General features: G+C 44.2%; 1 protein-coding gene across 2 annotated transcripts; it reads left to right on the forward strand.

Annotated features, from left to right (window-relative positions):
- The first annotated feature begins 9,600 nt into the window (after positions 1–9,600).
- On the forward strand, positions 9,601–15,764 carry pcdh18a (protocadherin 18a). Of its 2 annotated transcripts, none has more exons than XM_080837808.1 (4): positions 9,601–12,420; positions 12,907–12,995; positions 13,500–13,669; positions 14,367–15,764. In XM_080837808.1, exons 1-4 carry the CDS (start codon positions 9,931–9,933, stop codon positions 15,068–15,070), a joined length of 3,453 nt encoding a protein of 1,150 aa, XP_080693934.1. In that variant the 5' UTR covers positions 9,601–9,930; the 3' UTR covers positions 15,071–15,764. The 2 variants fall into 2 exon arrangements, with proteins under 2 accessions (XP_080693934.1, XP_080693935.1); XM_080837809.1 differs by having other exon boundaries at positions 12,940–12,995.
- The last annotated feature ends 9,182 nt before the right edge of the window (positions 15,765–24,946 follow it).

Here is a 24,946-nt window from a genome sequence, read left to right on the forward strand (position 1 = left end):
TGGAGAACATTCTGGGGTGATCACTGTGAAATAACAACAAAAACTCCCTCAAGATTAACTTGTGTTTCATTGCTTCACCAGAATTGCTCCCAAACCCTATCCCCACCCCTCCACTACCCTTCTTCAGTTCTCCAGCATTCATCTGTTAGTTTTCCAATTAGCCTGTCCTGATGCAGGCCTGTAGCAGATAAGATAGAGGCTGATATGACACCATTTTGTTATCAGTCTCTCCCTCCCTCCCTCCCTCCCTTCTTCCCTCCCTCCCACTCCACTTGTGGCATCTTGGCTGTAGCAGAGTGACAGCTCTGGCCTAGCAGATGCCGTGGGCCGATAGCAATTTCATCACTGCTGCCACTGCCTTCCTGGCCCAGAGATGCTGCCACCTGATAGCCTTTTTTTAACACTGGGATCACCCACCTGACTCAGGAGTGGTCAAACTAAAAGCTCCTGCTTTCTGACAACAAAAGATATTGATAGCATTAGGTGTTAGCATGAGCCTGTGTTTTCTTTTTTCTCACAGAAAATCCTTCATAATCTCTCAGAAATGCATGCTTCTTTAATCAAATATTTCATAAGCTAATTCAGCGTGTCCTCCAATTAACCCAAAGTGCTTATGCTTTCACCTTTAAAAAAACAAGATCAGAATTGCACATAGCTACAGTAATAGCACAAGTAAGATACTTATAGCTGTAGGCAAGGCGGCTGTCTATGCTAATTGGCTGATGTGGATTGCTGTTTGGTGACAGACTTTGCGACTGGGTTGATGGTGACAGGGTCCCTTTGTAAGACTCTGTAATGACCCTGTGACCTCATAACCCCCTTTGAATAATAAAAGCCTTTTCAGCCTCTTGAGCAGTGACAACAGAGGAGAGGACAGAGGAAGACTGAGCCGTGATAGATAGCTCATTTTAAAGTCTCTCTCCTCTCTCCTAGGCTCTGTTCCATCTCTGTGTGTCTCTCCTTCTTTGTGGGAGGTAAAGATCTCCCTTTCCACATCATTATGGAGAGCTTGCCTGCTGAGTATGTGATTAGAAGCCCCCTGCTTTAATTAAACGAGCAGAGAAGGGAGAGTCAAATTAAACCTGTCGCGCTGAATAGCCTATTACTTCAGAAAAAGTTACTGAAAGAAGAGAGAGAGTGAAAAAAGAAAAGATATCAGAGGAGGTAGTTTTCATGTAGCAAAGGACGCTGTGACCCAGTGTTTTAAGGGGGTACAGGGGCTCTTTGAAAACAGTCGGAAAAGGGAGGCCAATTATAGGTTTTCTCATTACATGAGAAACTAACTGTGATTATAAGGATCAGTGTAATGGTTCTGCTTTCTTACGTTAAAGACATGCCCTCTGTTTGATTGGTCCTCAGACATCCAACTCTTTAGGACTGGTTTTTGTAGGCCGGTTGCATTTAATGTAGGAAGCAATTCTATTTCGAAGTGAAGCATCTCATAGCCCTGGGTTGCAAGTCACTCATTCACTCATTCTCACTGACGGCTGCTGATGTCACTGTAAACTTCAGAACTGTAAAAGGTCACTTGAACCCTTTGTCGATCGGAAACCACAGCCTGTCACACATGCTAATAAGCTGAGCGTTTAACAGATCTTCAGCCACGTGTATCAACGGTGCGTATGCATTCAAATAGTGCTAAGCACTTTTCTACACATAAAAAGAGGTGGCAAACACATTGTTACTTGTTTAGACATATTACTGCTATAACTGAATTATCAACACAACTATCATGCCAATTGAATAGAAAGGGACCACCCGGTTGACTGAGGTATATGCAGCAATATCAGGTTTTCACAGTGTAATCAGCGTAATTGACTGTACCCATATTGGAATACAGGCACCAAGAGAGGATTATCAGTGTGAGCTCCTAAAAAAAATACATTTTGAAATCAATACCCACATTATTTGACACTCCAACTCCATCTACACTTTTCTTTTAAGGGAGGTTGGCATAGATAGGTTGTGGAGATATATCTACCTAGATATTAAGATTACATGCGTGGCAAAAGAGAAAAGCATTTTGAGATGAAAATGACCACAGAAATGCATGGTTCAATACATAGATTTTCTATTGTTAACACTACTAAGGATTTGGTGTAGGCTTTGGAGGGCATAGCTCAGACTGAAGCTTCATGGAGAACAAAACTGTATTGGCTAAAATCCGCTTTCTCTTCTCACTGTCACTGTGGGAGTAGGAAGCGATTGGTTTTTGTGACTTGTGTTCTATTTACCCCAGTAGATACGCCCCCTAGACAAAAGCCATGATAGTGTTTCATCGTTTCGTAATAAATGAATGCATGTTGTAGCACATAAGCATGAAATAAGGTCTGTTACAGCTGACATCCCATATAAAACTGAGAGAACAGCCATTATGGTTGCTGATTATGGTAAAATCCCTCTGCTCCACCGGAAATAAGCTGGGCTGAAACCCCATGACTGTTTGTAGTATCTGCTTGACATGTTTATGGCAGAGTTATGTTAGTCTGAAGACAAAGGGTTCAAGTGTTGTCAACAGATTCAGGGCAGCCTTATATACCTAACACATGACAGGGGTGCACAGAGCTTTCTCTTTCTGTCTTTCACTTATTCCCTCACATGCACATTCTTTCTACCATGTAATACTTTCTCTGTTTATTCATTCATTCATTTACTGCAGGAAGTAGTGAACATCCTAACCTCAGAGCCAGAGACTAATTCTTAAAAAGTCCTAGATTCACTCACTGTTTATTCAGTACAGACTGGCTCTGATTTGAATTAATTGCTCAATAGTCAATTCATCAATATGTACTTCAGAGCAATCCCCATTCAACAACATATTGGTTGATTGACTGCATATTTTAGCAGAGTGTTTCTTTTTAACTTCTTCCCAGCAAGCATGTTTTTTTTCTGGTCTCTGTTAGCCTAGGAAAATGACAACTATGTTAATCACAAGTTTTTTTTTTTTACTATGTATTTTTTCATTTGCAAATATGTACATTTAGGCTTGTTGTGCTGTGCACACATAAATCATGTACAGTACATCTTTCGTCATGGTCAGTGGGGTCGTTGTTTTTGTTTTTGAGGTGATGTTTGGTTCATTTCTATTTACATTTATTTATTTATGTAGCGCCATGAACAACTGACATTGTCTCAATGTACTTTACTGAGCCCGAGGCCTGAAATCCCTAGTACCCCTGGTAGAGAGATAGACAAGCTGGGGGACAAGAGGGATGTCAGGACATGCGGAGAGAGCCAAAAGCAAGCAGAGGCAGTCATAGGCAGCAAACATATTAGGGTACATCCAGGTTATGTTTATACACAAGGTAAAGTCCACTATTTTAACCCGGAAAATTCAGAGAATTACTCCTCCCAGATTGCTGTGTCGGTGCTCAAAATAACTCTGGTGTTCAGACTCTGGTGTTCTGGTGTTCTGGTGTGCAGACTCTGGCGTTCTGGTGTGCAGACTCTGGTGTTCAGACTCTGGTGTGCAGACTCTGGTGTTCTGGTGTGCAGACTCTGGTGTGCAGACTCTGGTGTTCTGGTGTTCAGACTCTGGCGTGCAGACTCTGGTGTGCAGACTCTGGTGTTCAGACTCTGGTGTGCAGACTCTGGTGTTCTGGTGAGCAGACTCTGGTGTTCAGACTCTGGTGTGCAGACTCTGGTGTTCAGACTCTGGTGTGCAGACTCTGGTGTGCAGACTCTGGTGTTCAGACTCTGGTGTTCTGGTGTGCAGACTCTGGTGTTCAGACTCTGGTGTTCTGGTGTGCAGACTCTATTGTTCTGGTGTGCAGACTCTGGTGTTCTGGTGTGCAGACTCTGGTGTTCAGACTCTGGTGTTCAGACTCTGGTGTTCTGGTGTGCAGACTCTGGTGTTCAGACTCTGGTGTTCTGGTGTGCAGACTCTGGTGTTCAGACTCTGGTGTGCAGACTCTGGTGGGCAGACTCTGGTGTGCAGACTCTGGTGTGCAGACTCTGGTGATCAGGCTCTGGTGTTCTGGTGGGCAGACTCTGGTGTTCTGGTGTGCAGTCTTGGCACTGTGAACAAACATAGTTGTTCGGGCCAAGCCAAAAAAAAATCCTGCTAATCAACATGTTACTTCAGGAGCATAGAATGGAAGGGTGTAATTAGGGTGACCGAAATGTTGGTGATCTCATCCGATTGAATAGGCATCAACTATTCAACAGCAGATTAATTAAGTTGAACACATGTTGGCGCACAAAGTGTGGTGTCTACTACAGTGGTCAGAGTAAAGAACCAGTTCCAAATCAGTCTCGTAAATTACATACATTTACATTTAGTCATTTAGCAGACGCTTTTATCCAAACCGACAAACAAAGGAGAAAATACACAAGATACGAGCAATAGAGCCCTAGTGTAACAATAAATACTACTTTACATAAGGAATAAAAAGTGCAGGAATGTAGCTACTGTAATTGCAACTTAAGTACTAGTTAGAGGAGATAGCATCAGAGAAAAGATAAGGAGAGGTTGAGGGAGGAAGAGGAAGGGAGAGGAAGTGCAGGTTAGGAAAGGAGGTGAGAAAAGAGCTTCTTAAAGGTAGAGAGAGACACCCCTGCTCTGGTAGTGCTAGACAGTTCGTACCACCAAAATGCAACTAGGACTGAGAAAAGTCTAGATTGAATCACTTGCACAGACGGCAGTGCTAAACAACGCTCATTAGATAAATGCAGCATCCGGGTGGTAACATTTGCCTTTACAAGAGCTTACAAGAGCCAAAATTAGTCTCATGAAATGTACTGTTTTGTCAGTTTGGAACTCTTTGGAACGAATAACTAGGCCCACAACCAAAATGATCATATCAATAGCTAGTAAAGGTTGATGTCTTTGAAATTCTGAATAATGGAAAAGTGGGAATGTTTATGTTAGTCCTTGTTATATCACACAATACATTAATTCATCTGTGGCTATACTTCCAATTGTACTTACAGTGTGGCAAATAGGGTTGCAGAGACTGAAATGGAGGCATTTAATATTATTCTTATTTTTATTAATTATCTCCCTTTCTTATTTTTGCTTCAATGTTCTCCTGTTCTTATATTTACTATCAGCCATGCTGGTGACTGGAGGATTAGCTATGCTCCAGCAGTGTCTATGCACCAGTCGCCACTACACAAAGGACTTTACTCTTCAACAAAGACTCTTTCTTTTATATACTACCACAGCCACAAACAACCTGGAGACCATGTCTAGCTACACAAACACACACACACACACACACACACACACACACACACACACACACACACACACACACACACTACATATACACTGTACATGCTGGTAAATCAGAAACATGTGAGGCCACAGCCGCACTCCTGTGAAGCACCAGGGTACCAGCTCTGCTCTGCAGCTGGCATGGAGCTCCATAAATCCCTGGCTCCCAGATGAACCCCCACCAGAAAGCAGTGCATCGAGGGACCCCTAAATATCCAGCATCTGGCTGTGGGACGCTGGAGGGCTTCATAATTTCCAGTGTGTTGGCCCAAATGCCTGGAGCCAGCATGTGGTGTTGTTTTAAGTCATGCCTCCCTCCAAACACACACGTGTGTAATCAATGCCTGTTGAAGGAGACGGAAGCATGGAGTGAAAGTTGCATTGTTTAATGCAGCCCAAGCATTGAAAGGACTAACGACTGTGTTCTGTTAATGATTTACTCACGTGAGGTTTGTGTGCATATGTGAGTGAGATCATGTTTCCTATGCCAGTCCTTTTAGGTGTCCATTAAGTAATACGAAACACCTGATGACTGACTAAGTAAACTAGTCCTCTCCTTATTTATTTTTCCATGCTCTAACCCGTTCTCTTAAAACAGCGCTTTTAAAATAAATAGGCTCCCCTGACTTGTTGAGTAAGGCTGTGCTGGCACCCCCATTGTCTTAATGAAAAACATCATGGCATGACCTCTTTCGACAAATTCCAATTTTCAAATAGTCTCATGCTTCTTCAGTAATCTCTCTCAGGCAAATTAGGTGTCAATCACACTATGTAGGGACACATATCCGGAGTGGCTGGACAAATCAGCGGCATGGCAGCCCAGGCTTAATAGTGCCTCACAGAGAACAGCATTTCCCACTGCCTTGTAAAATTACTTGCCTTGTTTATTTGCTTTGTTCAAGGTGACTTCCTGTGAATCTAACATAGTGGGAGAGAGTGAGAGAGAGAGAGAGAGAGAGAGAGAGAGAGAGAGAGAGAGAGAGAATGAGAGAAAGAGAAAAAAAACAGAGGCATGGAGTAGGATTAAGAAACAGTGACTGTGAAAGGAACAGACAAATAAAGAAATAGGTGAGGAGAGAGAGAAAAAATGAAGAAGGCAGTGTCAAGTTTAAGAAGCAGCGGGTGACATGAGGAGTTGTTCATTTACTGTCCCCTCTGTTCTTCTTGAAGCCTTGCAGTTTGCTGCACAAAAACAAACAAGCCACCTCAGCGACTGTCAATGTCAGGCTGATTTGTCTCGTCTGAGCGTTCCTGTGCTGGAAGTGGGACATGTTTGTGTTTGAGTCATAGCCTGGGCACACGGGAAGGCTGCCGAGATGGCACTAGGCTCTGTTGATTCAGAGCCTGACACAGAAAGCCACCTCAGAGATGGGGGGGTTGCAGGATCTAGGGGGCACAGATGGGGGCAGGGAAAAGAGAGTAACACATCTTAATATGCATCCATAATTAAGAAAAACTGGGATACAGCACACAGAGCTGTGGAATTAGCACTGAATTACACATGACGCATACACATGACATGCAATTTGATATATACAATGTGATAGGAGCATCAACTTCACAAAAATTGCCAAGGGCTAGATTTATGTATGAATGTGGTTAGGCTAGTAACATTGCAAAAAACAGAGCCACAAGCCCTTGTAATTTTAGCCTTGATTCCAAAACAGAAGAGACAGTTGACACAAACACTACAATAGAGTCTAATATAGGTTAACATTTTCAATGGGATGTCGTGTAATTGCGATGATGTTATATTGAGGCTCTCCGTGAAGCTGGAGGTAGATTCCCATTTCAGCAGCACCGAATAGGCTACAATGTTGTGCTAGACCACACTGATACCCTGTGCGCCCGTTACCCATCTTGCATAGCCGCAAAAGCACAAAGAGTCTTTCATAGCGCTGCAATAAATTTGTCGCCTTTAAGTCGACACAAATCTCAATATGCTCATCGTAAGTGTGCGCACTGCATGCATCACCCGAGAGAACAAGTCTGTTATCATGGGGCGCGATTGGCTCTAACATCTCATAAAACCATAAAAAAACGCCAATGCTGGTGAAAGCGAGAGTTCGGTGGATGAATAACAATGAGCTTTGTTGGAGGCCTACAAGAACAGCGTTCATTGAAAAGACCAGGCCGTCCAAAAAAGTTCTACCGGTCAGGTAATTGAATGAAGGATAATCAGGCAGACGAGGCGACAGATGCTCGCGTGCCTTTACAACGGTGGCTGTAGGTCGAGCCGCTTGGCGCATTCCGCTGAAAAAGGGGAGGAGGAGGAGAAAACTTCACCCCCGCAGCTTGAGCTGAACCTCATTTCAATTGTGCCCCCACCTGCTACGTCTATTGTCTGGAGTGAGCAAAGGGCAGCATATCAATGACTGCCTTAAATTCATGCGCTGACTTTATTGTTGAAGGAGGGATGAGCCTCAGCAATGATGGGCCTGGCTTTTATTCAACTTGACGATGATGATGTGTTATAAAGTTGTAGCTTACACCAAGATAGGCTACTTATTTATCTTGAGTATCCATGTGTTCTGCCAGTCTGTGTGCATTGAGTGTATTTATCCACCAATCCATCAACATATATCCTACTTCTTCCTAAGCTGTGAGAAGATCTTTCTGAAAATAGTAAATATTTTGCAAAGAAGAAGATAGCTCCATCTTTCAGAATGCATTTTAAGTCGACTGCCCTCCTTGACTAAACCATTTGCATAATTAGTGCATTTGTTCACACGTTTGAAGAAGTAAGACTTTAAAACAGCATAGGGGATTTCTTTTGATAAGAGACCATGCCTAAATGTATTAAGCTTGCATCTGCTTTTACTTAGCGTCTCCATATCTTTTTTTCTGGACTAAAGGGAGGGGGCATTCCAGCGCCCCTGAAATGTGTAGAAATTCAGGCGGACTTTGACGTCTTTGTTCTGCCAATGTGATTAGCGCTTCGTCCCGCGCTAGGATAATTGCATTACCGCTCTCTGTGCCTACCGCGCCAAAGCCAGCACCCATCCGTATCAAACTAGGTTAAACAATTGAGTCTATGCGTTTGGCAAAGAAATGCAAACGTTTTACAAACATAGCTAGTATGAAAAGAATAAATGAACAAACAAAAGAACCGCATAAGGCGACCCTTGCCTTAGTATTCCAAGGGCACATACACCCACATTTAGGGACCCCTTTTTCTTAATAACTATTCTAAACAAAACGCTAGTCATTTTTCTTAAAGCAGTTGGACTTCAGGGCCTCCTGGTCAGAACTAGAGCAATAAGGTATTTAATAATAATAATAACAATAATAATAAGATCTGGTGCCTCCATGCACCCGTGCACAAACAAAGCCTACGTGTTTAATAAACTGGTAAAGCGCCATGCCATCTACAGTTAATACATCTGTTGGTGCTTTTGAAAAGGCTTTCCGAGATGTGTGCTTATAATCTTTGATCGTCCTTCCTGAGGGAGCAAAACGTGAGCTAACGCAATAGGATTTGCTTCGCTGTGTAAAGGAGACTAATTTTGCTCTTAGTATTTTGAATAGGAGTTTGTGCAAGGCTGAATGGGCGCAATGACCGAGGTTCGGTGCCAGCGACCCTCGCCAGATGGCAATGGTATTGCAAAGTCCCAGTTGCGCACGTTCACCTTGACAAGCTCACACGGTTATTATTTTTTGGAACGGATCTGCTATTCGACATGGGTTGAGAGCTTTGTAAACTGTAATTATTCACGGGGACAAAAATGTCCACCGGCGTGACTCAGTCTTAAACCCATTCATTAAAGCGAAGTCTTTTCACCACCAAGCTTATGATTGGAGCGCTGAAAGACGAGGTACGCATGAGAACATATCCTCATCCTTAAAATATAGCTAATTTATGAGAGTGAAAGGGTGCAATAAGTATAGAATATAAATAATGCCCAATCTCGTCAATCTTTTTAATACTGTCAGAAATATTGAATTGGAGCAAGTGATCGAGCCTAATTCCATCAAAGTGATTTGAACTTGAAGTCGACACCGCATATCAAAACTTTGGTGAGAGTGCATATCTGTTGCACCACTGCTCAATTCTACCAAACCATTAAATACATTTTTTTGTCCGTGGTGCATAATTAAATATCCAACGAAACGTCGATGGTGAAAGTTTGTCTTGAGTTATTTTGTCTTGCCTCATTTTTGAGGAGGAGGGGGGGCAGGAGGGGAGAGAGTGAATCCGAAAGGGCGGGGTTTCTCTCCCCCCTCCTACCCCCCCTGTCGCTTTAATATGGATCTATAGCCGGTTTCTGTTCAATGGTCACCGACAGGGAGGGTTGAGGGGCAGTACTTGATTTAGGAAGCGTTTTGTCCTCACGGAGCAGAGCTGAGACGCAGTTTTTTTCTCCCCTAAGAGCTGGGCTATTTGGGGCAGTCAGTCTGAAGTGGCAACCCAGACAGCGGGAGACACGGCAACGAGCGCACATACACACATACTAACCAGAACCCGCGCTCTGCTTAAGTGGATGCGTGCAACAGATTTCTCTCCGGCGAACAGAGAAGATATTGGGGGTTTGGTCACATTTTCAACAGATTTCAGTGTGCATCTCCTGCGTTTTTAAGCAAACAGTGTGATAATCTCTTTGAGAATGCTTTTTAACCGATAACTTTAGGCACAACGAAGCAATTTGGTCTTGAAAAACATTTTTTTCCTCTCGATTTAAGTTCCCTGAACGTAAAGGAGAAGGACTACAAACATGGATATCAACAGGAACTGCGCGTTTATTTTTATAAGAACATTGAAACTTCTTGTGGTGATGACACTGGCCCAACATGTTACTGGTAAGACACTTAAGTATCAGGTTTACGAAGAACAAAAGGTTGGAACTGTTATTGCACGACTAAAAGAGGATGTAGCTGATGTTTTATCGAAACTTCCCAGCTCGGTAGCTTTGCGTTTCAAGGCAATGCAAAGAGGGAGCACACCCCTACTATCTGTGCGCGAACAAGACGGCGAAATCAGCATCAGGTCAAAGATAGACAGAGAAAAACTGTGCGAGAAAAATGTGAACTGTTCTATCGAATTTGATGTGTTGACCCTCCCTACGGAACATTTGCAGTTGTTCCACGTCGAAGTACAAATACTTGACATCAATGACAACGCTCCTCAGTTCTCGCGGTCAGTAATTCCTATAGAGATTTCTGAAAGTGCGGCTGTAGGCGCACGGATTCCCTTGGACAGCGCAACGGACCCTGATGTCGGAGATAACTCTCTTAACACATACTCTCTGACCCCAGCGACGGACTTTTTCATGATTGATATCCTCACACGAACTGACGGTGCCAAATATGCGGAGCTCGTTGTGCTTAGGGAATTGGACAGAGAGACACGGTCAAGCTATGAACTTCAATTAATAGCCTCGGATAAGGGCGTTCCCCCCAAATCTGGCTCAACGCTCCTCAAAATCAACATTGCCGACTCAAACGACAACAACCCTGTCTTTGAGAAGCCATCTTATGTGATTAATTTATTGGAAAATTCACCTCTGGGGTCCATGATAATTGATCTGAACGCCACAGACCCTGACGAGGGCACCAATGGAAAAATAGTCTATTCTTTCAGTACTCACGTTTCCCCGAAAATTCAGGAGGCATTTAAAATTAACTCAGACAGTGGGGAACTGACTGTGATTAAAAAAATTGACTATGAGACCACCAACTCATTTGATATTGATATACAAGCACAAGACCTTGGCCCCAATTCAATGCCAGCACACTGTAAGGTCATCATCAAAGTTGTAGATGTGAACGACAACAAGCCAGAGATCAGCATCAATTTAATGTCACCAGGAAATGAGGAAGTGGCATACATATCTGAAGGTGCGTCTGTGGACACTTTTGTTGCCCTGGTGAGAGTGGATGACAAGGACACCGGGTTGAATGGAGAGGTGACATGTAGGCTTCATGGACAAGGACACTTCAGGCTTCAGGAGACCTATGAGAAAAACTACATGATTCTGACTGACATCGCTCTGGACAGGGAGAAGAGGTCAGAGTACAGCCTCACCGTGATCGCAGAGGACCGTGGTTCACCCAGCCAGTCAACCATCAAGCATTTCACAGTGCAGGTCCTGGACGAGAATGACAACGCACCACAGTTCGAGAAGAGCCTCTACGAGGTCTTCAAGCCAGAAAACAATCCGCCAGGGGCATACCTCACATCTGTGGTGGCCGTGGACCCTGACCAGGGTCTCAATGGCCAGGTGAGCTACAACATTCTGGAGAGCATGGTTGAGGGCAGTTCTGTCTCCACCTACGTGACCGTGGATCCATCCAATGGTGCTGTTTATGCACTCCGCTCATTTGACCGTGAGGACGTGAGCCGAGTTGTCTTCACCATCCAAGCCCAGGACGCTGGAAACCCAGGCCTGAGCAGTAACGTAACCATGGTGCTGACACTGTTGGACGAGAACGACAACCCGCCCTTCATCGTCTCCCCCCAGCTATGGAACCACACAGCCGATGTGCCTGTCTCCCGCTACACTGCTGCGGGCCAGGTGCTGACCACCATCCGGGCCACGGACAAGGACGCTGGAGCCAACGGCGAGCTCACCTGCATCATTGTTGCTGGCAACGAGGCCGGCTACCTCACCATGGAGGGCAACACGTGTGAGATCCGTGCCAACATCAGCGTGGAGCAGATACCTGTGGACCACATGGAGGTTACAGCTCTGGTTCAGGATAAGGGGGCAGAGCCACTGACCGCCAGAGCTGTGCTGAAGTTCACCATCTACGAAAACATGGACAGCTCCATTCACACGCACACAGCTGACGGGGGAGAGGCCTCCCTTGACGTGTCCCTGATCATCATCATCTCTCTAGCGGCCATCTGTGCTATGCTCCTCACCATCATGGTGGCCTTTGCGGTCCGCTGTGGCCGTGAGAAGAAAGACACTCATTCCTACAACTGCCGGGTGGCAGAGTCCACCTACCAGCATCACCCCAAGAAGCCTGCCAGGCAAATCCATAAAGGCGACATCACTCTTGTGCCCACAGTTAATGGAACCTTACCCATCCGGGCACACCACCGCTCTCCGGCAGATTCGCCCGTGGCAGAGAGGGCACAAATGAGCAGTCGGCAGAGCCACCATAGCCGCCAGTCGCTCAACAGCCTGGTTACCATTTCATCCAATCACATCCCAGAGAGCTTTGCCTTGGAACTGGCCCATGCTACCCAACCTGTGGAGGTAAGAGCAATTTTTTTTACACAAACACAAGCTGACACATACACAGACATACGTATACACACGTGCGCACACACACACACACACACATACATATTTACACTCACGTGGACACACACACATGCACACGCACACAAATACACACACATGGGCACACACTACATTTCCACACACTCATACACACAAGCTTCTCAATAGTCTACCCATTAACCATGGTTGATACAGTGAGTAGAGACCATGGATGTAGTGAGAAATGTAGTTGTAGTTTGTACCATATTCTCATTGTTTTCATCCTCCTGCCTTGTTCTTTATTCATCAGCCCATATATTCATGTCTAGATGTTTGACATGCATGTGATTGCCTGCAATTTGTTTTCATTGCATGTGTCTGTCAACAGTCGCATCACCTCATTGTCATTCATTGTTTGTCTGTGGTGTTCTTCATCAGTATTCATTTTTTTTTTATTTGTGTCATTTATTTTGAATATAGCAAGTCTCACAGCTTCTGTCAATGCTCCATCAGGGCCACTACCAACCAAGACCAAGTTTCCGAGGAAATAAGTACTCAAGGAACTACAGGTAACTACGACGTGAAATTTCATCTGAATTTGGTTAAGACAACAGTTCATTTAGCAGGACTCTTCCAGTTCAAAATGTGCCTCAGTCGCACAGGGAGAGAAATTCTCTGTTGCCTTGGTCACCCGAGTTTGTTGCAATGCCATTGGACAGCTCATCACATGAGGTCATAGCTTGCTGTTGTGCTTTATTTTGTCTCATTTTTCTGTTGAAAAATCACAGCAGTGTTGAAAATCATTTCATTATTGCAAAGACATGTTTCTGTTATTGCATTTCAGTATGCTGTACTCTCATTCACAGTCATAAAAAATGGTCAATTGTATTTTCTCTTGTTGTGCCCTAGTTGTTGTATTCAAAGGATGTTCAGCTCAGTGTCTGATACAAAAAGAGCTTTTACATTGCAAAAAAAATGTTCAATGCTGATTTTTATTTAAGAATATAGTTGAATGACATGGTCTGGAGTACAACTGGTCTTACATCTGTCCCCTACATTTATCTTGTTGTCAGGTATGGCCTCCAAGACATGGATAAGTTCAGCCTTAAGGACAGTGGGAGGGGGGACAGCGATGCGGGGGACAGTGACTGTGACATGGGTCGGGAGTCTCCGATTGACCGTCTCCTCGGCGAAGGATTCAGTGACCTCTTTCACATGGATGCCCATCAGCAACTCCACCCAGGTGAGACGAGCATGCAGGGGCCAAGTGTCCCTTTCACTGATGGTCCGAGGTCGCTGGCTCCGTGTAGTTGTAGCTTATGAACCATTGCCATCTAACCACAGGGAGCCAGACCAGTTACTCTAGGTTATTCTGATCAGTAATCAGCAACCCACATTATTATTTTTGATTGTAAAACCTCCACCCACACCCTCAATAGGCAAGGAGATACAGAGCCTGGGAGAGAGACTTTTGTCACTCATCTGTATGCCTTTTCAGTTTGGGCTCAGTGAGTGACAGCTCAGTGCTTTCAAGTCTGAACTGAAGAAAATTCACAGTAATTGCTTTCAGAATGATGTTGTTCCCCCCTGGAGGCCTCCTATGCTAGCCAGCTCCCTCAGTTGCTCTTGCTTTATGGAGAGTCAGAGAACAAGAGCACAGCATTGATTGATGCCGTTTAACCACTTATATGCCAGCCAGTCATTCAGTTTCAGTCTCGTCAGGCTCGTCTCTGTACTTCTTTCCATTGCTCTCTGTGTTCTAGTCTGTTCAGTTCTAGCCTTTCCTTATTTTCTTATCTTCTCTCTCTTTTTTTCTTCCCTTCTCTTCTCTGCTCTCCTCTGCTCTTCTCTCCTAGTTTTCTGTCCTGCCTGATCCAGTGTCTCTGTTGAATCTTTGACTGAACACCCTAATAACCTTTGTGTGTCTCTGTCCTCTGCAGCAATGAGATTGTGCACTGAAGAGTGTCGCATTCTGGGCCATTCCGATCAGTGTTGGATGCCCTCCGTCCCATCCCCAGCCTCTACCTCCTCTGACTACCGCACCAACATGTACATCCCAGGGGAGGAGTCCTCGCAGGAAGCCCTGGTGGAGGACGACCAGCAGTCTGTTGACTCCACTGGTGATCGCAAGAAGAGCTTTTCCACCTTTGGCAAGGAGTCCGAGGAGGACTGTGGGATGGGAGGCTCTCTCCTCTCAGAGATGAGCAGCGTGTTCCAGCGCCTCCTGCCTCCATCCCTCGACACGTACGGCGAGTGCAACGAGATGGCTAAACGCACTATTGCCATGGAGAACCACCGGGGCTTCCTCCCTGGCAAGTCGTCATCCTCCTCTTCCACGTACCCGCAGGGTGTGGCTGCCTGGGCTGCCAACACGCACTTCCAGAACCCAAGCAACACGTCAGCCAATCACGTGGCGACCCCGGCACACGGGCCAACCAATCACGTGACGGCCACCACCCAGACGCACCTGAAATGGCTGCCAGCTATGGAGGAGATCCCAGAGAACTACGAGGAGGACGAGCTGGACAGCATGCTCGGGCACCTGCAAGGTAAACGCAGTGACAGTCGCCATGAGGTCACCATGAACGCCGGCGAGCTCGTTGCCGAAATCAACAAACTCTTGGTCGATGTTCGTCAGAGCTAGACGACTCCCAATCCAAAAACAAAACAAACCTGTTTAATGTGACATCGCCCCCCCTCATCTTTCTGTTTCCCACCGCGCCTCTTTCATTTGATCCGAGGGTGATGAACTCAGAGAGAATAAAGCACTGTATCAGACATTCTGTGGCATTGATATTGTGAACGTGTGTGTAAGTACTAGTTACTTGAAATCGGCTTTGTTTCTTATATTTTTTTCTTTATTTTGGTATTAAGTGTACACATTGTGATTGTATTTTAACAATACATTTTTTTACACAATATTTATATATGTATATGTATGTTTGTATATATTACAGCAAACAAATGTCTATTTTTATATTGTTCTGCATGTCATCAAAGAAGTGTTACTTTTGTGTGTGTATGGGAGTGTATATAAACAAAAATATTTATAAATAAGAGTGTTGCTCCATGAAAGGATGAGAAACAGTGTTTGTATTAAGATGTGTTTGATCTCTGTGTGCTAGCAATGCCTGTATTCTGACTGCTAGCAGAGAAGTGGTGGAAGTAAACAAACACACCATAAACCTACTGGATGTTTTTTTTCATTATTTCAGTGTCCAACTATTGCCCATTTGTCTGTTCGTCAACAAAGAGCAAGAGTGTACAAAAAGCTTGAAAAATATAAATACTGAGACCTTTCCAACTGTACATGCCTACCTTTTAGGCTATTTATTTGTTTGCCACAATACAATCCATGTGCCTCCTACTCTTGGATCTGTGCCTTTTTTCCTGCCTCTGTGTACTTTAGCTCCCCCTATTGCTTAGAGCAAGAACTCCACTCCAGGACAATCTGGTAGAGATTAAACACATCCATTCTCAATGCAGTCCTTATGATACTAATTTCCTTGCCAATTCATTTGCTCCTCATTACTTCACATAAAGCACTGCTATGTCTAACGTGGCTGGTCAGTGTTTGTTGACTGCTTCATTATCACCCCATTTGCCTCTGGACATTCCCATCATTGATCACTGCAGGGGAGAACCTGTCTCCTCTTTAAACAGATGATTTCACACTTTAACTCACAGATTATCATCGTCAGTGGCAATGTTACGCATCTGCCCGTGTTGAACACCTGTTGGCATGTATAATTCAATAACAGGCAGCTGTTGTGCATTGTGTTTTGGAAAAAAGCCAGTGGGTATTAATCTATGCTGGCTGACCATCCAGGAGTTCCGCTGGTCTCTTCAGGCAGCTCTCATGGTAGTTCTATTGCTACCAGCTTTTTTGCATAATTCTGGTTCAGAGCACCAAGAGTCCCAACACTAGAAATGGACCTGCCTGTTGGTATATGTTTCTGGCTATATGTCTGTCTATCTGTCTGCCAGACTGTTTCCCAGTCAACTCTCTCTCTCTCTCTCTCTCTCTCTCTCTCTCTCTCTCTCTCTCTCTCTCTCTCTCTCTCTCTCTCTCTCTCTCTCTCTCTCTCTCTCTCTCTCTCCATGCTTCCCACCTCTCCTAACATCATACCTGGTAATTGCAGCTCTCTTCTGAGTCTCCATTTAACACTGTGTTATCATTATCTATGGCCACTCTCTCTCTCAACTCTTGAAACTCTAAATGATCTGCTAAATTAACTGCCTGACGCTTACATACCATTCATTCTCTGAGGAACATTAAAGAAGTACGGGGAGACACATCCGGTCATGTCAGTGCCTAATTAAATTAACAAACAAGTGAAAGTGCCTTTGTGTCACAATTAATTAACACGTTCGTTGATGAAAGAATAGAAGTCCCTTAGTGCAGCAGCAGAAAGAACAAACAGCCATCTTCAAACGCATAATGAAAAGCTATTTTATTCCCTTTCATATTTATTTACACCAGGGGTGAATTTGATGCCTTAATTTTTTTCAATTACTTGATAGCAAGCAATTAACCCTGACTATGCGGTCTTCATTAGAGTGTGTGAAAAAAAGACTCCTTTACTAAAATATGGTATGATGGCTTAACCTCTGGAGGGCTCTGTGGCTGTGTCTGTGTCTGAAGTACCGCCTAACTTTCATGTCAAAGTTAGGCCTACCAAGCCAGAGAATGTCACCATTTGTTGACAGCCTTATGTGGCCTTTGAAACATATTAGCATACATGTCGAGTCAACAAACACATGAACTTGATTTATTCATCCAAGTTCCTATGGTCCTTTTAATGGCAACATTGACAGACCTGGAGAGGCCTTGGAGGGCCCATCTGTATTCACAGACTTACCAGAGTCTTCTCTGCGCTCCTTTCAATCCGGTGACATGAACTTAAATGCTATGGGGATTTTTTACTATTAATGTCCCATAATATATTTCATCACCATAAAAGAGATTAGCGACACATTAGGAAATTATATTTACTGCTGCTATATTTGCATAATGAACTGTGTAATGGAATTCTCACCGTGCAGTGCAGTTTCATAAAGTTCATTACATTTCAGAGAGAGAGAGGGACAGAAAGAGAGAGAGAGAGAGAGGGGAAGAGAGAAAGAGAGAGAGCAATCAGCTTGCATCTTAACAGTATAAACACAAGCGATGTAAGGCATTCAATCCTGAGGTGTTATTTCATGATGAGGGCAGGCATAGTGTAATGTTGCCTGGTTATGTTTGACATGAAGCAATAGTTGTTATTCCAGTGTGGTAATGACCAATGCAGTTCAAATAAAACATGCTTACATAAACATTTGGTGGGCATTTGGCTTTTATCCATCAGCTATCAAAACTAAATTTTTCTTTTACATACATCACATAAATGCAGTGATGTGGGTGTATTTTGTTGTTGATATCATCAACAACAGATCATGTGTTAATGTGTTTAGTTATTGGGCCTCATGCTGCGATCTCTCTGCTTGTGTTTTTCAGCATCCACAGGGTCCCAGAGATATTATTAAACAAAAAGTTGTAAATTAAATTTCACTTTTCTGCCAAGCTTTATCATATAATTTCTAGAGAGAGGTAGAGAGAGAAGGGGGGGAATCAACAAAAGAAGCACTTTAAAGACATACCTCTATTTTTCTGGCTGAGTGATGCTGTTCGCCTCCATTAGTTAGCCTAGCCTTTGGACTACACAGGGTCAGTCTGAAAGGATTTCTGTGTTGCTTTCGTGTGAGTCACATTGTCTGAGAAAAGCAGTCTCAGATGGCCAGCTGGGCCTAAAAAGAAATTAGATGGAGTTGAAAGCCCATTCAGCCATCAGAAAGGGACATCCCTGTGCTACACACCTGGATTCTAAGCTATCTATTCAGGTAAGACTTGAGAAACCTTTTCCTGAAACAGAAATTTGAATGAGATTTCTATATTTGTATTTCTCTATGAGGATTATATGTACCTTTTGTGGATCTCGTTCCATTAGGACATTTTACAAGCATTTTTTGTTGCCAGAGATGAAGGTTTAACATTGCTTAATTCACAAACGCATGTGTTACATAATTGACATGCAGTACAATGTTATTATTGTGTCAAAAGTCATCTTTTATCATATCCTTTTTGAGTGAAATATTATATTATATTATATATTATATATTATATTATATTTTTGTTTAAGTTTTTTGAATTTTCTGAAAACCTGAAAAAATTACTTTAGGAAGGCGATGACATAAGGGTTCAAAGGTCAGAAGAGTGTCTCAGGGAATTGGAATGACCACCAGATGGCGCTGTGTCTATTCCTCTCAGGAGTGTGTCAAGAATACTGAAAGGTCTTGAAGCATCTCTTGCTTGTATACAGTATGGCTGTGCTTTGCGCTTTGTGTGTATGTGTATGTGTGCGTGAGTGTGTTCGTGCGTGCGTGTGTGTGTAGGTGTTGGTGTAGGTGTGTGTGTGTGTGTGTGTGTGTGTGTGTGTGTGTGTGTGTGTGTGTGTGTGTGTGTGTGTTTGTGTGTGTGTGTGTGTGTGAAAGTATAGGTGTTTGTGTAGTTATAAAATATGTTTGGGTGTATGTGTCTGTGTTTACATAAGGTGTTCACACACATATGTGTGACATATAATGTTTTGACTCTATTGCACTGTATAGAATATGGTATATTTCCCAGGCTAATGTAACATGTATTGCAGCTTCGCTGATTACCGTGTTACCAAGAAAATCAACTATTACTTGAGAAGCTGTGATTATAATGCCAGGCTGCAGGCATTTGTGTGAATATGAACACCATTTCCAATATTTTTTTTAAGTCAGCAGCATATGCATTTAACCCATGAATGAGCTGCTCCATTCTCAGAGATGGAGACTTCAGAGATAACCTTCATACACACATCAGCTCACTAAAAGCTGTTGACCTTAAAGGTTAATGAATAGGTCAACAGCCATTTGCATTACTGTAACATCAATTGCATCTGCCTCCATAGGATCAAGCATGGTGACTCATTCTGGTCAGCAGCCATGGTTTTGTATTCTACCTCCATCCGTAACCTGTGGATTCCAGTTGTTCGGCACTCAATCTCTCTGTCCACCACAAACGAGCATCACTGGCTGTCTCCTGTTCAAGGCCAAACAGTGCGTTTTTCAGATTAGAAAATAATGTTTCCACGGCAGGCAGTGATGACTACTGCATGGTCACAGGGAGGAAAAAAAACACACCGTCAACACACCCCCATGTTTCTTTCTTTCTTTTGAAGTTCGTTGTGTCCCAGTATCACTCACTATCAGCAGTAAGAAATCACACAGAGAGGCAGCAGTGTTACAGGCAGCAGTGTTACAGGGCGACAGTGGTACAGAATGTAGATAAGTCGTTTAGTAATCAGAAGGTTGCTAGTTCGTTTCCTCACTGTCGAAGCGTCCTTGAGCAAGACACTGAACCCCTAATTGCTCCTGGTGTGCCATCAGTGTAGATGTAAAATGTATATACATCCTTGTAAGTTGCTTTGGATAGAAGTGTCTGCTAAAATGACTATAAAAGTGTGATTGTGTATGTGTGTGTATGTATACGTAGGTGTGTGTGTGTGTAGGCATGTGTGTACGTGCACATGAATGGATATCCAATCCAATTATCCCCCTGTCCTTATACATGATTGCATAGATTAATTACCAAGAGAGGTATCATAAAAAAGACATTAACAGTTGTTCTTCATCACACATCGTCAGGTCTCTGAATCATGCTCTCTCTGTGAAGGTGTGTGTGTGTGTGTGTGTGTGTGTGTAGCCCCATCTGCCCATCCACTTAAACTCATGCAACACCTCAGCTGACAATGCACTGGAAGAACGCCAGACAAATCTGCTGTGTGTGGGAATTTGTGTGTGTATGTGTTAGTGAGGGAGAGGGGTGAGGGGAAGTTGTCCCTGAGTTCTCGTGACACTTACAAATCCTATCTGATCTTCTAAAGTTTAAAATTTAAATTTAAATCTCAAGAAAATTCAGAGTTAGCCCAAGTGAATGAGCAGACCCAGGAACAGAAAACCTTTTCATTTCAACGTTTTCATTAGGAAACCGTCTGAACACCGTCTAAGGAGGTTTGTATCTCTAAACCAAAACCCAATGATATCTTCTTTAAGAGATATCTATTAGGTTATGAAGATACAATATGAAATTCTATTGGTAGAAATCCCAGACGTAAATGAGGTTTGCATGTTAGAGCACACCTCAATGGCTACGTTTGCCCAGAGGCTGACTTCCAACGTGGCCAGATGGACTCGTAATTGGGGATTCCTTCAGCAACGTGAAGCTTGCTCTAGATACTCTGACGTCCTTTGTCTCGGTTTGAAACGCACATCCTGAGTGAGTCTGATATCCATTTGCCAAAGTGCTGTGGGTAAATAAGAATGAGGCCAGAACGGAGAGAAGGATTCACCTGGCACTGGTTGAGGATTTCTTGCCAAAGTCACAGGTAAAGCTTCCGAAATTGAGGACAAAAGCACCATTGCTGTCATCCTTGTCATGTGACAGTGAAGCATGTTTGACAATTCTAATAAATGTGTTGCATCTCCCTGGACAGTATGTAAAACACATACCTAGGGTGAACAGATAAACAAAACAAAACAAAAACCTTACCCTGAGCCAAAAACCTTTCAACCATAGCTTAGTCCTAGGTAAAGGCCTGGTCTGGATGTCTCTGTTTGTAAGTATCTGGAGCCCTCACTGTACCCTCTGTGTTCCATAGATTGTAGATGACGCCTACGTTGACCCCCTGTCTCTCTTCCTGTGACCCACTTCCTGATCTTCTTTGCAAGTGTCTGGTCCTCTCGCAATGGCGATCTGTTTCCCCGGTGAGCCGTTTGCAAACCAGGCCCCTCTGAAACCCATCATCACCTCCCAACTGTCCAAAGCTCCCCCTCTAAAGCTGACACTGTATTTCCACCTCTCACCACTCAAGGGAATCGATGACTGCCAGGGGTGTCGTGGCAACTCGGGGGTGGGGGGGGTGCTTGGGTGGGGGGGGGGGATTAAGGAAGAGAGGAGAGAGAGGAGAAAGGAAAGGGAGAAACAATGCAGGAAGAAGGAAGTGACAAAAGAGTAGCTGAGAGCTGAAGAAAATGAAAAAGAAGAAGAGCGAAACAAAAAAAAAATCTTAAATTAACCTTTTTAGTCTTTGCCTTTGTTTCTGTCTGCACGCTCTCATTACCTGAGGCTAGTTGGGGCTGCCAAGCTATATGGGCTGAGAATAGATCGTGTTTGCTCTCCTTGTGCGGCTCCCCTCACCCATGTCCTCTGGGGGAATGATGATATTGAGCTAGCGCGCCCCGCTAATGATGAAGAATACCCCGGCAGAGACGCTCCGTCTGTCTGGGGGGCGGCGCGGGGGCAAAAAAACAGGTCAGTGGCCTCCAGCCCAGACGCCACAGAGGGACGCGGGAGGAGCCTTTTGGCTGGCAGACGTGAAATGTAATAGCACAGCCATGCTAAACAGAGAGAGAGAGAGAGAGAAAAAGAGAAAGAGCAATATTCAACAGTCGAGGGAGATACTAAGAGCATATAGAGAGAAAAGAAAATGGTTGAGTGTTATTTAAGTCATCGTGTTATTCGACCAGGCTTCTGTTATCTCAAAGTCATTCAGTTTTTTGAGTGCCTGTGGACTGCCGTTGGTGGCCTCACTGACATAATTGGCCGTGGATGGTGACTTGTGATGATACGAGCTGCCAGCGGTGCCGCTTTTCAGCGCAGGCTTTGTGAGGGTCGCTGACAGGTTGACCCCGCAGTTAACAGAGGGTTCCAAGCTAACGCTCTCCCATTCAAACTCATTAACCAGCACCCTTTTTTTCCCTTGTGGATGCTCAATGACTGGTCTTTCATTTTTTCCCAAAGGGAAGAGTGAGAGTGAAAGGGTTGGCAGTGAGTAATTCAGACCTCTGAAATGATGTGGCCGCGTTCCTGCTGCCAGGGTGATGGAGTACGGCCAATGAGTTCCCCCCCTTTATCCAGCCATGACTGCCATCTGAAAGGCACAAACAGAGAGTTTCTTCTGTGTGAGTGTGTGTGAGTGTGTGTGTGTGTGTGTGTGTGTGTGTGTGTGTGTGTGTGTGTGTGTGTGTGTGTGTGTGTGTGTGTGTGGGGGGGGGTGTGTGTCTGTGGGTGTGTCTTTGTCTGTGTGGACAGAGAATGAAAGAGAAAGAGTGAAAAAAACTGAAATAAAAAGACTGTATGAAGCAGTTAAATGTGGACACTGTATTAAGCAGTTAAATATGACCTCTGCCTGTTACTGCGTCATTATGTCTGAGATGGGCTAAGTGGCTAAGGCTTTTTTTTCCCCCAGTGTCACAATGTACACTGACTCATCACACCTCTGATTGGTCCATCAGTGCCAGTTTTCTAGGAGAAAGCCAACCGTACGTCTCGCTCACCCAACAAGACTCCACCCCAAGCCCCCTCACCTCACCTCTCTTTTCACTTCCTTCGTTAAATGCAAATGTCTCCATAGTGCCAGCTAAATATAACACAGCAGCCAGGAGTGCTGTAACCGGTCGCCATCCCTCTTACTCAGAGTAATAAAGTCTGACAAGCTTTAATAATACTCTCTCTGGTGCCGTCCATGTCACCACCTACAATTTATCTTGAACTATAAATAGGTTGAAACTACTTCAATCCCAGGGTAAAGTCTGTTATTTTATGTGAAAGCTCCAAGATAAGAAAAATTATTAAAAACCTAAAAAGACTTGATTGCTTCGACAGCCTGTGGTACATTCATCAGCACCATTGTGGGAAAGAGAGGTGAAAACATTGTCCATGCACCAGCTGAGGAACAGATCCTGCTGTGCGAGATGTGAACAGAAAGGCTCATCATGGGGTTCGCATTAGAATCTCCTATGCGAGGGTGTATTGCTTCAAGCGGCGCGCTAGCACTCGAAGCATCTTCTGCCAAGCCTGACGCTTGAGAAAGAGTGGGCTGACTGTATGACATCCCACATTGTTTTTATTCTGTTTGTTTGTTTGTTTATTTCTTTTTTTGTGTTCTTTTCTCTTCACCATCTGTTGTTGGAGCAGTGTTTGCTGCCCAATTGCTGAAGAAAAGGTTTGTGTGATAGCGGGGGCAGGTGGGGTTGTGTTGAGTCGAAGGAGTGAGCATTGCCAAGCTTGCATATTTGTGGCCACTCCAACTCTGGATGTTTCTTCTTGTTCCCTCTCCGCTGCCTCTTTGATTTCCCTTCCAAGCTGGTTTCCTGTGACCCTCTTTGAAGACGTCTCTCCCCCTTCTCTTCAGCTTTTTCCTTTGGAGTGATTCAACAGCAATTGAAACCACAGAGCTGGGAGTCATTAGTGCCTTTTCCTTTGTGTGTTTCATGTATGTAGGTGTGTATATGTTTGATTGTGTGTGTGTGTGTGTGTGTGTGTGTGTGTGTGTGTGTGTGTGTGTGTGTGTGTGTACGCAAGAACTTTTTCTGAATAAATGTGTATTAGTATTGCTGTGTGTGTATGAGCCCCAGGTATGTATGAGTTTGTGTGTGTGTGTGTGTGTGTGTCTATGTGTGTGTGTGTGTGTGTGTGTGTGTGTGTGTGTGTGTGTGTGTGTGTGTACTTCCCTGTGTGGGTGTGAGTGTGTATGTTCTCTGGTATAAATGGGGGGGGGGGGGGGGGGGGAGGGTCCCTTGTGATGGAAGCAGGCTTTGTAGCAATTTCACTTGATCTCACTAATAGGATGGAAAGCGGGTCTCTGCACCTTTTTAACTTGCACAACCACTCTTGTTAATGAACCCACGAGAGAGGATACTATTTATTTATGTGCAGGTAGGTATCTAGCACCAGGATGTGCAGTTGTACATCCATACATGTGCAAAACCGGGTTATTTGAGGATGTGTTGCGGCAGGGCTGTGCAGAGACCTTTGGAGGGGCAGGTGCTGTAAGTTAAAAAGGGGGCACATGTAGCACGGATTTGTAAAAATGTATTTATCTAGGCCTTTTCTATAGCCTATGTCCACTGGTGTGACGGTCATTTCCACCAGTGTGACGCTGAGTTCATTTCACACTAAAGGACAGTGTTATCACAAGGGGTTGGTTTATACCCCCAGACACATTACAGTGTCTCCACAGCTGCCAACACACACACACACACACACACACATCCATTTAAAAAACAGGTGCATACTCATTAGGTTTTAAATGAGCAGGGGAACTATATGGGAACAAGGCCTTTAAACTTTAATTGTACAGGCAGCAAGTACTGTAGACAGCTGTGTTTCACTGTGAGTATGAAAGTTGTCAAAAGGGTGCAATGTTTATAGTCAATGTGGGTCCATTTCAACATACAATTTCCAATGAGTGAGATGGATGGAGAGAGAGGGAGGGAGTGAGAGATGGAGATAGTGAGAGAGGGAGTGAGACGGATGGAGAGAGGGGGGGGGGGGGGGGGGAGATCCTGCTCAAAACGGATTGTCTGCACTCAAATACACTGTTGCTTGCAAAATTGCCGTGTTTCAGTTTAAGTTGTCGCACTCAAATACACTGTTGCTATCAGAAATTCC

This window comes from Sprattus sprattus, assembly GCF_963457725.1.
Source record: "Sprattus sprattus genome assembly, chromosome: 4".
Lineage (NCBI taxonomy): Eukaryota > Metazoa > Chordata > Actinopteri > Clupeiformes > Clupeidae > Sprattus > Sprattus sprattus.